Source organism: Xenopus tropicalis, chromosome 1 (genome assembly GCF_000004195.4).
Source record: "Xenopus tropicalis strain Nigerian chromosome 1, UCB_Xtro_10.0, whole genome shotgun sequence".
In the NCBI taxonomy this organism is placed as follows: Eukaryota; Metazoa; Chordata; class Amphibia; order Anura; family Pipidae; genus Xenopus; species Xenopus tropicalis.
Window position 1 is genome coordinate 185,991,423 of NC_030677.2, and position 18,506 is coordinate 186,009,928.

Sequence of the window (18,506 nt, forward strand, 5' to 3'; positions counted from 1 at the left end):
GTGAGAAGTGATGAGCTAAAGAGTGAACATCACCCATAGACCACAATGTATTATGCACTGTAAAGGTCACTGAGGAAAAAGTCGCTGCAAAAACAAAAATTTGCCACAAACAAGGCCCATAGATTCTAATGGATTTTGCATGAAAAAAGTAGCCCTAAAAAAATAAGTCACTGCAAAAAAAATCCATTGACTTTAATGCGTTTCACAAATTTTTCAGCAAAGTTAAAGGTGGCCATACACGTAGCAATTCCGATTGCCTTTGAGGAATGGTGCTCCATGTGGGTAAGACATGTATGCACAATTAACCAGCCATTTTGCACCTAATGATGTAACCACTTTACATAGAGCATGGAGAGTGCCCTGCATTGCTAAGCATGGATTTATCCATGGCTCCACACTGTGTTTGGTGCATTTCATATAGTAGCTATCTCAGCACCAATAAAGAACCAGAAAACCAGATCTTTCTCCAGACTGGGTTGGTACGACTGTGTTTTCAGTATATTGATCAGTGGTTTTCTTAATCTGATTTTTATCATTTCATGAGTACTAATACTTCCTGGTCATGTAACAAAGAGTTGTGTGAAGATTTTGGTCTACTCCCCCCTAAAGGTGGCCATACACAGGCCGACTATAGCTGCCGATATCGGTCCCTTGGACCGATTCGGCAGCTAATCGGCCCGTGTATGGGGAGAGCAGATCGGCCTGGCCGACCGATATCTGGCCTGAAATTGGCCAGATCTCGATCGGCCAGGTTAGAAAATCTGGTCGGATCGGGGACCGCATCGGCTCGTTGATGCGGTTCCCGATCCGACTGCCCCATTGCCGCCCACATAATCCGATCGTCTGGCCCCAGGGCCAAACGATCGGATTATTATTTTTTTTACCTAAATGGTCCCCGATATCGCCCACCCGTAGGTGGGGATATAGGGGGAAGATCCGCTCGCTTGGCGACATCACCAAGCGAGCGGATCTGCTCGTGTATGGCCAGCTTTAGGGTGAAGACACACAGAGCTACCAGTAGCAGCTACATGTCATGGCTACTAGAATGGACAATGCTGATCCTTTACTGATAATTCTTTCTACATTCTGGGGTATTTTCTCCCCTTTAAAAGAAGGGATGATCATTTTATAATATCAGAACTACAAGGTACAGTATGTAAGTAGCCCTGCTGCTAGCCCATAGGAACCTGTCCTTGGATATCTCCTTTACTCAGTCCACAATAATAACTCACTGGGAATATTAATTCACTCTGGTAGCCTACAACATTGCCTTTATGCCAATGACATACTAATTTTTATATTTGTGCTTCTCTTTGATCATATCTAACATCACTGTCTCCCATTTATATTGTTATGGATGCCTTCCAATTATTTTTTTACCATTCCAATCAGAACACCAAAACTGTAACCCTTATACCTCAGTGTCTGCTGCCTTGCTGTGATCCTTGAATGGCAAAATCAAAACATTCCCAAGTAAATCTTGTAGCTAATGGCAGAAAAGAACATCAGGCCAAAACGCTGTACATAAAGGATGGCATAAAATTCTTTCAAAGGGTGAGAAAAGATATAAACACTTAGGGGGAGATTTATTAAGACCCGAACGGGTCCGAACGCGCCGAGCGGATTCGCGCCCGATTTTTTCGAGCGGCCGCGGCGTCTTCGTGCGTGCGCCGGAAAATTCGGAAAGACTGCCGCTGTTTGCAATGGTTTGGTACGAAAATTACGTGACTTTCGGATCGCCAATACGATTTTTCCGTGACTAATACGATTTTTCCGTGACTAATACGATTTTTTCGTGACTAATACGATTTTTTCGTGACTAATACGATTTTTTCGTGACTAATACGATTTTTTCGTGACTAATACGATTTTTTCGTAAGCATTTTCGGGATATTTGCGATCTTCAGAAATTTTAGTTTCCAATCTGAATTTTTCCCATTCGGGATTCGAACTCGGGTTTTGATAAATCTGCCCCATACAGTATACAATATTTAAGGCACCCCTTGCCCCAAACTGCTCAGCTCAAATAAAAAATTTTATTTGTTGCACAAAATGTGGCCCACCATATTAGTCATTTTGTGCAGAAAAATATAACTGATCTTATGAGTTAGGTGCTGTGGCGCTTTACTGACTTAATGTTACTTGCACCCAGGCAAGTTTGTAAGGGGGTGGAAAAAGGTTAATTGTATATAATGAGTTATGATTGCATGTGTTTTCTTTAAATGGCCACTAGGTGAAATTTTGTTAAAACCTATTAAAAATGTATATGAGTGTAGAGCAGTGTGGGGCAGAATGTATACCAAGAATTAGTGGTCTTTATGGGAGAATACAGGAAGGGACCTTCTGGAAGCAAAGGAAAATAGTCTACAGGGTAAGGAGAGGTCAAAACAGGGCAGCTGATAGTTGAGCAGGCACTAGGTGTCAGGGTTAGGTAGTAAGGGCCACCTATTGCCCCACCCAGGAGTGTAGAGGGAAACAGTTTTCCCAGTGAATCATTCACAGAATAAGGACCCGAGCAGATAGGGGCAGGCTAGAAGGAAGGCTTGAGCTTCGGGCTAGAGTCTGCCAGTAGAAAGGCCTGGTGGAATAGCAAAGGGGCACCACAGGGAGTGCCGGATTGCTGAGCCAGGTGGGGACAGGAGATCCCATGGAGACTGGAGACAAATGTGACAGCCCAAAGTTAGCTACCCTTGGTAAGAATAACGTCCTCTGGACACTGGCATTGTACATGTTTTGTGGAGAAAGCCCTGTGTGAACATTGTGACTCTTTACCTGTATGCTGTGACTCCATTGTGATGTGTGATTAAAGTGATTTTGCATTACTATTTGGAAGTGCTTTCCTTGGTACGAAGAGTGACATACGGGGTGACCTCCTTACAAGTTGTTGTAGGGGTGCACCTTTATGATGCTATAGAAGGATGCTATTGTATGTTATAGAAGGTGCAATTCTAGGCAACTTTTCAGCTGGTCATCATTATTTATTTTTTAATTATTTACCTTCTTATAACTCTTTCCAACTATCAAATGGGGGTCACTGACCCCTGCAACCAAAAAACTATTGCTCTGTGAGGCTATAATTGTGCTGTTATTGTTACATTTTATTACTTATTGTTCTGCTCGGGTTCTCTCCTATACATATATCAGTCTCTCATTCAAACCAATTTCTGGTTGCTAAGGTAATGTGAACCCTAGCAAAAAGTGATTAAAAAAACACAGATAATCAAAAATCAGGACCAAGTGCAAACTGTCAACTGCAAATTAAATCATGCTAATTAACTCAAAGGTCAACAACCCCTTTAATGCAATGGGCACTAAAAGCAACAATTGTTTATCCCTTCCTGTTCTATCAAATCTCATCCAGGTCTGTTAGTTGGCTTCTGCTACATGGTTTTAGCAGTGTGAGCCAGTAGTGCAAATAATATCAGCCAGACAGATGTTGTATTTCATAGCAAATACATTTGCAAATAACCTTAAAACCATCAAAATATTTTAATAAATGTATAATGGCACGTTGCTTACAATTACATTCTCTGTCATTGAAGAGAAAACTGTTTTTGGACGGAGCCCTAATATTCTGTTGAACTCTTGCAAGGGGCGTAAAGACTGATCCTAGCCGCCCTAGAGTACAGAACAAATGCTGAGTACTTAAGGAAAGTTTGGATAAAATACAATACCTTTAACTATGTATTTTTATCATGTAATGTCTCAAATAACTGCTGTTTTTCTACTGATAACAGTTCTCCATTTACAAAGTAACAGACAAGCAATTTGTGCATCTAGTTGGAGACAAGCAAGCCTGCACAAGACAAATGCTGAGCAATTTTGACTGCAGGACACCACTTAGATGGAAGGAAGTAGAAAAGTATATACCTGGCACCGCTAAAGGTGCCCCACACAGCCGATGCTCTATATAATACAGGTACGTGGGATGGAAATGGGCAGCTTTGTTTTGCAGAAGCGTGTTCCAAGTGCTTCATTCATCGCACAGCCTCACTTCTACCCTTTAGAGAAACGTCCCACTGATTGCACCCGTATGGTTACACTAGCTGCGGCATAAAAGCCATTGCATTGTTTCTTCCCATCAGAGAGTGCAGATTGCTGCTAACATTCACACTCCTACATAAAAAGGGACAGGAAACATTGCCCGCTTGCTTTTTATTCTCTACTATACCCATGCTGCGCTTGGGACAGACAATTAGATTTAAGTTGCTTATTATCACTGAATTACAGCACTACGTGCCAGACATATCTCTAAAAAAACACCCAAAGTCTCAGTTGATCCCAAACTTTTTTTCCATAAACCCATGTCAACTTGAATTAAGCTAGAGCTCCATGGTATGTGATCAGCAAATATTCCAAATTCTAAATTCTGGGCTTCCTGGAGTCTGTTATTGCCAGAAAGGTGCATATTATAGGCAAAAATATGGGGCGCTCATGGCAAACTGCCAGATTTATTACCATTCATATTTTTACCAATCAATCTTTTTACTCTGAAACTTGTGTATTTAGATAATTACTCTAAAACACAAATTTTTCATTATTCATTTGAATGCAAAGCTTTGCCTTCTCAAAGATGAATTACAAAAAAATTGTGTTTTAGAGTAAATATCTAAATACAGTTTTTTGTGCTAAAAAGTTTGACTTGGGAAAACAAAAAATACAAACGCTAATAAATCTGCCCCATTCTATCTTTGGCAAGGATTTTAGATATATTCTCAGGACTTATGTGTGTTTGCCCTGCAAGGCAAAGGAGTTAGTTACCCTTTAGCGGATTTGACATTGAAAAATAAATTTAGGCCAAGTAAACATATGTATTAAATTTATTAATAACAGGAATACATGAAACCTGATACTTAAATGTGTTATAGAGTATCCATTTAAAGGATAACTAAAGACAGAGAAGTATTAATTTGTATAGATTAGTAATGTGGCACATGGTTAATGTACTGCTTCCCAATAGTAGCAGCCATAGGCATTGCATGGTATGGTAGAGTCCCTCCTCCGAATCTACATGCACAGGCAGCAGTGTAACAATATGCAGCCAGGCCCACCTGCAAAGAATCTTTGGAAGGGCCCAGCGCACACCAAAACCTATCCAACCCTGCTGTGAGCAGATGTGTCTGCAATTAAGTGCTTGCATATAGAGCAGTGCTGTCCAACTTCTGCGGTGCCGAGGGCCGGAATTTCTCTCGCATACATGGTGGAGGGCCACTAATGGAAGTCAGTTTTGGCCACTCCCCCATTTTTAAACCACACCCACTTCAAACCACACCAATTTTATCACAATGGTCGCTGCAGGGATCAACCATCATTCATATGTTAAAGAATTATATTATGTCAGACACACCCTTAAATCCATATGCCTCCTCCTCCCCTGTGGATAGCACAGCAACCCCCAGCATATAATTACACACCTTAGGGACCATTTAATGGCTATTTCCAACTGCTAACAAACTCCCAGAACAAACCCCTGCCAGGTTCACCTCCCACAGGCAGCATAGGGCAGGCAGAGTATGGCACACACAGGCAGCACTCTGCCTGTCCTATGCTGCCTGTGTGTGCCATATTCTGCCTGTCCTCTGCTGCCTGTGGGTGCCATATTCTGCCTGCCCTATGCTGCCTACACAGGCAGCATAGTCCAGGCAGTACATACAATGTCTGAGGTGTGAACAGGGGAACAATGTGGGTGATTACAGCCTGAGCCTGAGGTGTGAACACTGCAGGGGTTGAACAATGCAGAGATTAAAAGGTGTGAACAACACAGGGGATTACATTTTTAAACAATAAAGAGGGATTACAGCCTGAATCAGAGGTGATAACCATGCAGGGGGCCAGTTAATCTCAGTATTGATACCATTTAAACCTAACACAAAGTTAAGCCATCAAAGCAGCCAGACAGGTGGGGGGCCACACAGAGGGGGGTCAAGGGCCGCATGCGGCCCGCGGGCCGCCAGTTGGACAGCACTGATATAGAGGAAGCAAACCCCGCGGTCCAGGCCCCCCAGATCCCTCAAAACTGAGGGATCTGCTTCCTCTATAGTTATGCCTCTCTGCACAGGGCACTACCCCATGATGGAGGATGAAGAAAAATAAGGAGGGGATGTCTGTACAACTCCAAAACTGACATCTGAAAGCAGGGTCGGACTGGGCTGGCAGGACACTGGGAATAAACCTGGTGGGCGCCCTGCCCTACAATCATTGTGGCCACATGAAGGAAGGTAGACGGTGCATCCCTGTGCGTTGGGGGTGGTGGCGGCGGCATTGGGCTCAGCATGGAGAAAGTTGTAACTGGAGTTGGGGTCCATGAAGTGGAAGATACCCCAGTCCGACACGGTCTAAAAAGCAACAATTACTACCTTGACTGTAACTTAAAAGGATAGCTAGTATCTGATAGCCTGTACTGTCTGGGATTTGGCCAAGATTGAATAAAGGTCTTTTATTACTAAAGAAATTCTCCTGACTGGTGCTATTCACTACGGACTTGGTAAATATTGTAACACACAATTACTGCTGAAATTTGCACTGGATGATTGAAGATATCGGTGTGTAATAAGTGTGCCGTTTCCTTTTCTAAGCTAGTATCTGACTCACACAGCATGAAATAAACAGTTTTTTAAATGGAAAAAAAACAAAGGCCCATGAATCTCAGGAAACTCTGCATTCTTCCAACAAGCCCCAGTTTCCTGGTGCCCTGCCAGTCCAGTCTGTCCCTGCTTGTGATTAAAGGGACCCCCACCTAAAAAAATGTTTGCCTAATGAAAGAAAATAATTCTAAGCAAACTTTCCAACACACATTTTCAGGGCTATTAAAGTTATTAGCTATTGAAAGGTGTACTTGTCTGGTTGTTTATATTCTCTGCAGATCTGCCTTCTGAAACAATGTTGCAAGCCAGCTGATTAAAGTTTATTAGCACGTATGGAGGAGACTCCTGATACACTTTTTTAACAGTCAGAACCAGAGGACAGAAAGGCATAATACAGGTATGGGATCCATTATCTGGAAAGCTCCACATTACAAGATGTCATCTCCCACAGACTTCATTTTAAACAAATAATTCAAATTTTAAAATATTATTCCCTTTTTCTTCAAAATAATAAAACAGTACCTTGTACTTGATCCCAACAAAGATATAATTAATCCTTATTAAAGGCAAAACAATTCTATTGGGTTTATTTCATGTTTAAATTATATTTTAGTAGACTTAAGGTATGGAGATTCAAATTATTTAAAGTCCCCTTATCCAGAAAACCCCAGGTCTCAAGCATTCTTGATCACAGCTCCTTGAAACCTACAGGGCCGTCCTGATGTGAGAAAAAGTAAAGAGCTGCTCTGTACCAGACTTTAAAAAAAAAAAAAAGCAGGGACTGTCCTATTCAAGACTTGAAAAAAAAGCACAGCAGTTTGTTAACTAGATTGTCATTGGCCAGTGGCTGATAAGAGCAAGTCAGACGCAGATAAGGAAGTTAAACATAAGGCTAATGTCACACAGGGGCATATTCTCGGCAAGCCAAAAAATGCTTGGCGTGAATACGTCCCGCTACTGTAAGGCCTACCTTGTGCCTGCACCCAAATGAATGCAATACGCTCGGGTGCAGGCACATGTAGCCAATGTCCACCATTTTCAACGGATGCCGGCTACATGTGCCTGCACCCGAGCGTATTCAGTTCAATCAGGTGCAGGCACAGGTAGGGGCATTTTTGAGTGTATGAAGCGTATTGTCGGCAAGCATTTTTTGGCTTGTCGAAAATACACTCCATACGCCCTGTGTGGCATTAGGCCAAGCAGAGAGTGAAACATGCCCACTCCTCATTCGGCTGCAGACACTGAGGAATATAGAGCTCCAGTTAGCTGTGTTGAACCTTGTTTTAACTGCTTTGCCATCTGATTTTTTTTAGAATAAAATCTCTTATATAGAGTTTCCCTATCTTAGGGCTCTATATAAACACTGAGTTAAGATTTTGACTTTACAGCTCCTTCAAAATATAGGGAATAAGTATTTTTTTCCCCAAAGTATAGTGCAGACAGAAGGAACACTGGGAAATAAGTTGTAGGTAAAAAAATCATTTTCTAAGATTCACTGTAAGACTGTCTGTAAACTTAAGGATGTTATTGAAAGCAAAGAAAGCATAGGGAAATTGAAAGGGTACTTATCCCCTCCCCTGAGCACTTTTGCAATTTACAGGTTTTTTTACATTTCAGTTTATACACTGCTAATATCATGAACATATTACAGGAGCGCCCCTTGATGTTCTCTCCAGGTGTGGGCTGGACAGATCTTAAGAAGCTTCTGTACTAATGCAGGAAGCAACTCCTGTTTCTTTTCTGCTCAATTCTAATGCTCAGTGTGATAGAAGTGATAAAACTGAGCACATCCATGAAAAATGCTGCATATTTCCACTAGGTCTGGCAGCTGCCTTTGTGTATACATAGGAATAGCTTGCTGTGCAAATACTGGCGTATTTCGGCATAGTGTGGTTTGCTTCGAATCTTTTCAAGTTATTTCTATGGATGATGATATTGTGTGTTTTTCAGCCACCGAGAGAATTAGAAAATACGCAGCGTAAAAATGCCACATGTGGCATCAGCCTAAATTGCAAAAGGTCTCAAAAAGAGCACTCTTATGAATGAGGGTAAGTAATAACAAATGCCATGTCTGCTAGTAGCCCATAATAATCACTTTTTTTCTATTTAACAGTAGATTACTACCTGCTGCTGCCATAGGATTCTATACTTAAAGTGAATGGCAAATCCCTTATTTCATGGCCCCATCCATTTTTCATGTGCTGTCTGGGGATGCTGTAAACATGTCTTTCAACAACAGCTGAAGTTGGACATCCCAAATTGTAAGCACCTGTTGTACATGTTGTGTGAAAGATGTGGCGTATTTGTGGCTATATATACACAGCGCCATTCCCCTCTAAACAGGGAAGTATGCATGGTGCCTAAAGTGGCAGATTTCAGCAGAAAACCACACAGGCCTCCCTTAAAGGAAAGGTTGGCCTGTGTCTATCTGATGTTACTGTACATGAATATGGGGATTGCACGGAGACAAAATAACAAGCAGACAGAGAAGAAAATCCTGAATTTACCCTATGCTAAAATCAAAATTCATTTGCCTATGATCCAATGGCTGAGCTGGAATGTGTGCATATTCTGGTTACATAATAAATAGACTGGGTGTATTTCTGCACAGAGTCAGCAGTGCAACCTGAGAAATGGCTGCTCTTGCTGCTTCTTAGATTTCGGCGTGTCAGCCTTTAACCCCCTTAAGATTTTAAAGATTTTTCTGCCACAGTAACATTGTGCTTAATTAATCATTTGGAGCAGAGACACTCCATTGCAGAACGACAACTCTCAGAGGCGGCTGGGGGCAGAGAGGGGTTATTCTGGGAGCTGCAGTTCTGCTGGAGTGCCCAAAATTAGTCATGGACTTTGCATTGCTTCAATGGATATTGTCCAAATTTCTCATTTTATATGACATTCTATTAAATATATAGAGCTTTCATGAAATAATCTCTAATGTGACTGTTATGGAATGCTTTCTTTGCCTTACTAATGCTTTTTTATGTTAATCCTGAGAGAGGTTTAAAATCCTAAAATGTTGTAAACAATGTGTTTTGACTATGATCTTATGTCATTGTTGTCTGAATGTCTCCTTAAAAAGATAGCCAGACCCTCAACCGTAAAGTAGGACAGAACTGCTGCATTGTGTAAAAAAGAGGAGCCATTGCCATTTGATTACATCTCCATACCCATTGTTGTTAACATTATAGATTGTTTTCAGGCACAAATACAAACTTTCTTTTTGGACGGACACTTCAGATACTTTTTCACTAATCCCTTTTTAGAACACCGCTGATTTAATGGGAAGCTGCGGTTATAGGGGATTAGAAGCCACTGTGTGCAATTACTATGAATGAACAACAGACCTGAATGGCTCACAGGTGACCTGTCTATTAACACATTTATGGTGCCCACCATTCCTGCCCAAACTGAAAAGAATAGACCGGCTCTTGTATAAGTGCAGCAGGACAATTCATTTTCCATCCTAACTATAGCAATGACAAATTTGTCAATCCTTCACAAACATGCTGTATTTGGCAACCGCAATCAATATGATTTATTGCATCCATTTGCTGCCATTAAATATGCCTTTGTCTACTAATTCACAACATGTGCCTTTTAAAAGGTCAGACATATTTATGGAGCATTATAATTACTCTAGACTGGACTGTAAACACTGCTTAGGGAGAACGGATGTTTTGCCAATGGATGTCATTCAGACTTATTTTATAATGACTGTCTAGCAGACCTGTAATGTCATCTATTCTTATTTATAATTCAGGTATTAAAATGCAAAGCTTGTACAGTCATGTGTTCTGTCATATAGAACTGGGGCTGGGCACTCTGCCCTGAACTATGAATCCCAACACCCTTAAACTGTCAGGGTGGATGTGGGAGTTGTAGTTTAAAAAGAATGTGCCAACTACCAATAGGGCTAGCGTTCAAGGAGCCCTGACCAGCACAACTAACATCCACTTACCCCATTTTGCCCAGACAGGGATCGCTTCTGAAGCTGACTTTCTGTGAATAACTATTAGAGGTGATTTTCTTCTTGCACCATTAGCTCAGGGGCCCACTTTTCCCTTGAACAGAAGACTTCCCAGTGTTATCAGACCTCTTTTGTCACTCAACTCCTCTGGGGAACATGAATAAATGGAGCGTCTGGCTTTTAAATCCAAAGATGTTTCCAAAGAGTTAAAAAAAAAAACTGGCCACAAAATGGAAAGGTCTGTAAATCTTAATGTAATACAAAACACCAGAAGTATATCAAAAGAAGTATATCCAACAAAAGACGTGTGTCTTCATGAGACTGCCTCTCCCAGTGTCTTGTAGCGTGGGGGATTACTAGGAAGCCAGCCCGATGCTTATTCCAACCATGTCCTTCTCGACAGTAATCTGCTTCCCACGCTGCTCTTCCCACACACACAGACATATATACAGTTTGCACTTGTGTGACCAGGAGCTGCAGACCTTCCCCTACTTCTTCCTGTGCTAGAATCAAGCCTCCTTCTTCTCCTCCTCTTGGGACGTCTCCACGGGCAGGATCCAGTACTACATCATAAATAACATAATTAAGAGAAATCAAAGGGTAAATCAGGCTAATTATCATTCAAATAGCCACTCTAACTAACACACTAACTAACCTGGTGGGGGGGGGGGGCGGGTTATATGTAATAAAGCACCAGATTTCCAAGCAGTTTATTGGGCTGATTTGGGCCAAACAGCTTGAAAGTCAAACCAGTTTGTTAGTTTGAGCTGAGGCTGAATGTAGAAATCCACTGCAGCACTGCACAGATCACAAGGACTGATATAACAGCGCTGGAAATGAATATGTTAGTTTGGCGTAGAAAAGGGTTAAAGACTGCAATTTATTAAAAATCGTGAAAATGATAAAATCATTCTAACAAAACGGAAATATAACCCATTTTTTAACCTGCCAATGACTTGCAATAAAACACAATGCCAGCCCTTCTGTCAGGGGAAGGCAATGAGTTAAAATAGTGATATCTAAACTGCACTCCCCCCTGCTACAACCCCCATTTCTCCCTAGATACCCTTTGTGGGGGGCATTACAACTGTGCTCACAGCTCATACTCAGATAAGATGGAGGAAGTGGAACTGTCTCAAACCAACCACAGATCTTGAACCTGCAACTCTGCAGCTGCTGCTGCTGAACCACAATTTTCAATATCACAAAAAGCTGCAGGGAGCTTTACTTCTATATCAGCTTTAAGGCCACAGAACCTTGCTAACATGCTGTTGTTCACTACACACCCAGCATTCCTAGCTAGGAGTAATTAAGAGCTAGCCAGAGAGTTGCAGGTTAAAGATGCCTGCATTGCAAGCCTTGTGCTTCCTAAGGATATGCATGCCTTAAGACTAGAGTGTTTGCCAAGTGGTTACACTGGCACCTAATGCTACTGCAGGCGCTGCAGAGATGGCATGGTGCAAAACCCAGCAGCTCTACAGTCACAGTTATAGTGGAAATACCCAGGGCTGTTTTAACCATTGCCAGCCTGCTACTATTCTGTCCACAAAGGCAAATCTACACAATTACCATTGCACATCCATAGCTCCATGTTATCACTGCAGGGTGCCTGTATCTTACATATCTGGGTTCAGTTCCACCACATGTCCATTACAGGACGAGCCCACAGTCGGGACAAAAAGGTACCGATAGCACTGACTTGAAACGGAGAATGGGGGTTATATTTCCAGCTCATAGCTTGCAATGAAACCCCACTATAGTAATGTATGCACTGTGCAGTAAAATGAGATTATACGGGCAGGCAATACATGATGGTACCGACGTGCATTGATCGTTTTAATACAAACCCCAGTATCCCGGTTCTCGTCTTCCGCGGAGCAGCCCTGACCGGCGGAGGGACACAGGCGCGACTTCAGCACCACGGAGAGCGGCAGCCCGATAATGAGTCAGTGCTGAGCGGAGGCAGCCTCTCCCCGGCCATCAGCAGGACACAGGCAGCAGCAGCAATAGCGGCAGTAACAGCCGTCCCTCAGCCAGCCATCCCTCAGCCAGCCATCGCTCAGCCAGCCGCTCGCAGCATCGCTCAGAAACGCGCACACAGTGACGCAAGGAGCCCGGAGAGGAGGGGGCGCTGATGCACGGTATGCTAACCCCAGATCGCAAGGACAGCGCCGCCCTCAGCCACTGATCCGGGCCTGTCAGTGACATTCCCAGTGGGGATTGGGGACGAGAAGGCGAAGTGCAACAAAGACAATGAAATCAATCAGAAGGCAGGCGGGCTGGGGTGTAGAGAAGGGGCCGGTAAGGGGCTCATTGTGGCAATGGTCTGCCGCACACGGCTGTTCTGTAGCTGCAGCAGTAGGATTACATGCGATAAATCCTCTGTGTTCCCATCACTACCGTGCCCTTTGCCTGGAGAAATGCTGTGTCCCCGATCCCTTGCGCTAAAATACCGATCTATTCATTGAGTTGCTTGATTGGAGCATCGTTCCTCCCTAGTGTCCTTCATCTGCGCTAAACTGGCATCATCTATGCAGAAGCAAGGGCAATGGCAAACATCCTAGCCTACCTTAAAGGGTAAAGTGAGAGAGATGGGAGGAGGGGAGGAGCTAGCAGAGAAATGGGTGAGTGGAAGGAAGGTGGCGTTATGGGTAGGGGGAAGAGTGGGATGGGGGGAGAAGCGCAAAGGTGGGTGGTAGGTGGGGAGAAATGCTGGAAAAACATGGGGAAGCAATAACTAGGGCTATACAGTCTTGTTCTGGAAAAAATATAGGGTGGGTAATAAATACAGGGGGCAGATTTGATCAGATTTTCTCACAATATTGCTTTTTTCTCTACTTCTTGGACATCTTGATTGGAAAGTATTGCACCATTACAGGGAGTAAGGAAATCCTATCCTAATGTATATGAAAAGCAGTAGGAATCCTAGGAGAAAACCCTACTAGGGGTATTCCATTGTAAGTGCAGGAAAAGTTGATGTACCATGCTAGCCAGTCAGAATGTTACAGGGCAACCCTTTTGAAATAAGTGGTATAGAGGTGATAGCTTTACTGGCTAACTAACATAACCATAGCAAAACATAGCATAACCAAATATTTTAGTTCCATTTTCAAGCTGATTACTTTCCATTACCTTCCATTCACATTTTAGGAGCAAAGTGGGGTTTCCTTTCCAGGCTTCCTTTGCATAAAGCTTTATGGCTAAAATGGCATAACAAGCAATAACCAGAACGTTTCCAGGACAGAAAATCCCCTGCGATGCCATGTCTTGACTCCTTAGGCCTCTTTTCTATGAAGATCCAAGTAGACTCCAAACCAAATTAGAGGTAGGGGCAGTAAAAACAACTTTGAAATGATTTTTCATTCTATCTACCTTTTTCTATATATATAAAATACTCTCTGGTTGCTGGAGTCACTATCCCTCCAAACCACAAAGTAGATTATTGGTAAAGCTAGATGTGCTTTCAATTTAAAGAGATCTTGTGTTTTTGGAGATATTATATACGGAAGGAGCCATGCTCCCTGAGTGGCTATACTTTGCAAACCCCTTAAAGTCACTATGAGAGTTGAAAATGAACACAATGCTATAGCACTTTTATATAAAAATAGTCATGTTAAATTAATTTCAAGTTAAATTGTCAAATGAATGTAGAGAATCCAATACAGATAAATTAGTCACATCAACCAATCAGTAAAGTTGAGGAGGAAAAGAAGAAGAGTATAATTATGCCCCCCCTTAATAGTTGCTAATTTCTTGCCTATTTAATCAGGGCCCAAATAGTTTGCAGTATTTACGCTATGCTGTATTGCTGGTGACTGAATCAAATACCCATGGATATACACATATTAATAGGTTTATTCAGTTCAATGTCTCATTTATGATCAGATTTATTTGAGATGCCACAAAGTAGAATTAATAGAATAAATATAGGGTTAGATTTTACACATGCAAATTAATGGATCTTCCCTTAGCCAACTATCTCCCTGATATTGAAATCAAGGATAATAATAACAAAATACATGTGGCCATTAAGTGGATAAATTACCTTGGCAGATAATATTTTTTGTTGTATTTGAGTCTGTACCTTGATTAACATCTTGTATATATAAATAAGAAGGGGTTGTTTTCATGGTATCCCTAAAATCATCTTCATTCTTCACCTCTGGATACAGACTTAATGGTAAACTGTTTGACTTCACACCCAAGAGTTTGGGGGTTCTAAGGTAAAAAAAATACATTTACCATATTACATTAGAAAAAATAGTGGCCAAATACACAGTATCAAAAACAAGCCAGTGCTGCATACATAAGTAGCACTTTATAAATAAAGATATACATACATAAATAATATGGATGTTCTTTTTATAAGAGAAATTAAACCCCACAAAATGGGGTTGATTTACTGAAGGTCAGATTATGGATATTTAGCAGTTAGCAGTTTTTCGCATCATAAATCTTCTAACATTTTTTAACATTGTACCCACCATCAAATTGTAAAAAGCAAATGTGAGAAACTGGTAAACTGAAAATGGTTCATCATATACACTGATAAACCTGAGATTACCCCCTTTTACTGTACCTGTTCTTGGCAGTGCCGAATTATAATCTAGAGGACGAGACATATACTAGTGCCTATATTTATGTTCTTAAACCCAACAAGTGAAAAAGAAGGCCCACAGGTTTCCACTAGTGCATTTAGGGGTCCGAGGAACCATTGTGCCATTTTATTGCTGTTATTGAAGGGATGACGTTTATCACTTTACAAATCACTAATTAAAGCTGTCAGGGCCATTGGCTGTCAGGACCAAGTAATACACACCAAGGAGGAAGAAGACACTGGGGAGCAGAAAAAGATATCAGGGCTCATTTATATCTACAAGTACAGCAAGCAAGTGCAACTTTAAATGCAGTTCCCATGGTTTTTCACACAGGTAACTTTTTCTTGCAGAATTCCAGTGTCACTGGGGTTGCAACAGGGCGTTGTGCCTGATGCAATACACTGTGTCTAATACATTGCATCCAAGTCGCTAAATTTTATGCAGCTGCAAGCACATTTCACCACAAATCAGATGCAATTGTGCAGAAGTAATTTCCGGTGTTCAGCATGCAAGTGAGCTTTGTGCCCAATTCCTTATTACCAAGGGCTCTGGCTCTATTGACACTGGGCGCAAAGGGAAGGTTCCCATTTTGTCAATAGCTGCAGCAGCGCTTGATTCGGACCATAAAGACGAGAGGGTTGAGCATAGGTAAGTGCAAATACAGTATACGAAAGTGCAAAGAGCACATTTTGATGCAAGTACCTTTACACTCAGGAACATAGAAACTAGGACTTCCAATTAGGTGATGCATTGGTGTCAGTGTAGGCTTTAAATAAGGAATTTTGGGGCCATGCTTGATACTGTCATCACCTTGTTATCAGGGCTGAGGTCCCGCTTGGTAGGTCCAGTGCCTCTTTACACTGCTAACATTAAAGATTCTTTTAAAGGTGTCAAGCATAAACCAAAATGTTAGCCTTACTCCCACTTATTGGCAATATACAGCTATCCAGCTTTCCTCTGAGTCAGGAAGAATTAGCTCTGCATCTATAGACAGCTAATCAATAATATATTGGAAGGTATGCATGTATGGAAGACATGCAATTCTAAGTACCTTTCAACAAAAATGAATTAAAAATGTTTAATAGTTTAAGGTTATTTGTAAATGTAATCAGAGTTGAAATCAGTATTTGGTTATCCCTTTCTGTTCTCTGTAGAGGAAGTCTGTTCTCTTTCAGGTTTGTTAATTGGTTGGCTTTTGCTGCATAGTTTTAGGAGTCAGAACCAGGAGTGCAGGTAAAATAAACAGTCAGATAGTTTTAAATAAACTGCTTTTTGCATTATTTATTATTGATGAGCTGCTGAGGAAGAGCCCCTGTCCTACATATTGGGGTCAAAGCTGAACGGCTCAGTTATTTCATAATATAGGCAAAAATTATGCAGGTATATACAGGGGTGTTTCTGGCCCCTAAGCAGCCCCAGGCGGTTCCTCTGATGCCACTCCCCTTGGCCCCCCCGTGTTTACCTTTACAGCGCCAGAGGGGGTTTAGAGGGGCCCCATCACTAGTGTAGAGAGCGCAAAAGCACTCTTTGCACTAGCAGAGCCGAATTTCCATTTTAGAAACCGGAAATCTGGCTCTTAACATTACCAGGAGTGTCTTTTGCCTGAGGCAAGTGTCTCAACCAGCGCCGGATTTCAAATCCGGGCACCCCCAAGCCGCCCCCTCTCTCCTCCAACACCACCCCCCGCACCACCACAAGTGCACATTTAAACTCCCACATGGAGCAGCGGGGAGAAGGGAGAATTTGTGCCGCCCTAGGCCCGGGCCTTTGTGGCCTAGCCACAAATCTGGGCTGGTCTCAACTCGCCTCATGGCAGCAGCGCCCCTGGATAAATATATAAATGACTGAAGTGATAAAATAAGGCTCTGGGCAATTGTGTAACTAGAAGTTACTGATCCCAGCAAATAATTATGGGGGGGGGTTAATAAACTGTATATTTCCTTGCAATGTAATGTTGAAATGGTAGACCGCAATATATTCACTAAAAGATACAGTAAAGTTTGTACCTTCTAGCAAAAATGTTTGGTTACTCTGTGTTACAATAGAATGGCAATTTTTAAATCATGACCTAAAACCTGTTGCCATAAACTTAGTGATAGTCAGTCAATTGCTTATATTTACATTTACCAGTCAAAATACTTATTTGTTCAGTTCCTATTACCTGACTCTCAAACAGTGAGGTGGATTACAATAGTCCAATGGTTCCCAAATTGTGGGAGTGGCGTGGAGCAATGGTAAGGAGGGCTCAGCCCAAAGGTCAGTTAGGGTAAGATTTGGAGAGAATATTTGCTCTTCTAGATACACCTAAAATCTTAGGGTAAGATTTTGGCTGAGCACCTATGAGTTGTTCTAGATATTCTTAGAACTATGGCTGAATCATAAACACCAATGTTTTTCTTAACTGTAACCATGTTGTAAACTACTGGCTCATGTGGGAATAAAGAACTTTTAAGGTTCTGTTCTTCTTTAAATATCAAATCACAGTTGAAAATGTAAATATAAAATGCAAAATGTGTATTTTCCAAGAAACGTTTAAACATAAATTTGTTCTGTTAGATCGCCAGTGATCAGAACTATATACAGAAATGTGGAAAATTGAAAAGTAAGTAAATGTATAAATCACCATGAAAAATACTCATTTTTCACACACAATGGGACAGCTGTTGGCAACTATGGAAAAATGAAAGGCATGAGCAGCTGTCAGCTATTTCCATGCAATGTTTATCCATTCATCCTGCAAAATCGGAACAAAACACAAGCAACAAATTAATCATGAATGCCTCATGGGGCTCCATAAGATAGGATTTCTTGCACCAGCCTTTGATAATTGGCTACATGTGCTACTGACAAACAAGTTCAATTAGTGTATAGCCTTCTCCTGTCTGTCATTATGATAAAGGCATCATTCTGAGACTCTGAAATGGAACCCTTACATCCATTTCATTTTTCAGATTGCCAATTGCAAATCTTAATTATAGGATCCTTTGTCTCGTACACTATCAGATAAATGTAAAAATGCATGTGTGCCTTAGCAAGCCTTAAATAAAATGCACCCAGCAAATTTGTTTTGCATGACCTCAAAAACATTGAGCAAACATGTACCTAAAACCATATGATGGAGCGCTGGGAAATGATTAAATTGAAATAAATAGTACTAGCAGTTACATAGGGTTGAAAAAAGACCAAAGTCCATCAAGTTCAACCCCTCCAAGCAAACCCCAGTGCACATATATAGACTAATACCAACCTATCTGTACACTTACAGTATATATATAAATTATATATACCAAGATTTATACTAACTGTAGATTTTAGTATTACAATAGCCTTGGATACTATGCTTGTTCAAGAACT

General features: G+C 41.5%; 1 protein-coding gene across 2 annotated transcripts in view; it reads right to left on the minus strand.

Annotated features, from left to right (window-relative positions):
• Positions 1-13,128, minus strand: part of homer1 (homer scaffold protein 1) — a 52,898-nt gene extending 39,770 nt beyond the window's left edge. The window contains exons 1-2 of one of the 2 annotated variants that reach the window (XM_012971377.3): positions 12,402-13,128; positions 10,546-11,117 (exon numbers count right to left, since the gene is read on the minus strand). In XM_012971377.3, coding sequence (XP_012826831.1) covers positions 10,546-10,550 — 5 coding nt within the window. In that variant the 5' untranslated portion in view covers positions 10,551-11,117; positions 12,402-13,128. Of the gene's footprint in view, positions 1-10,545; positions 11,118-12,401 lie in introns of those variants that run through there. The other variant, NM_001113132.1, reaches the window with a different exon arrangement.
• Positions 13,129-18,506: the final 5,378 nt, after the last annotated feature.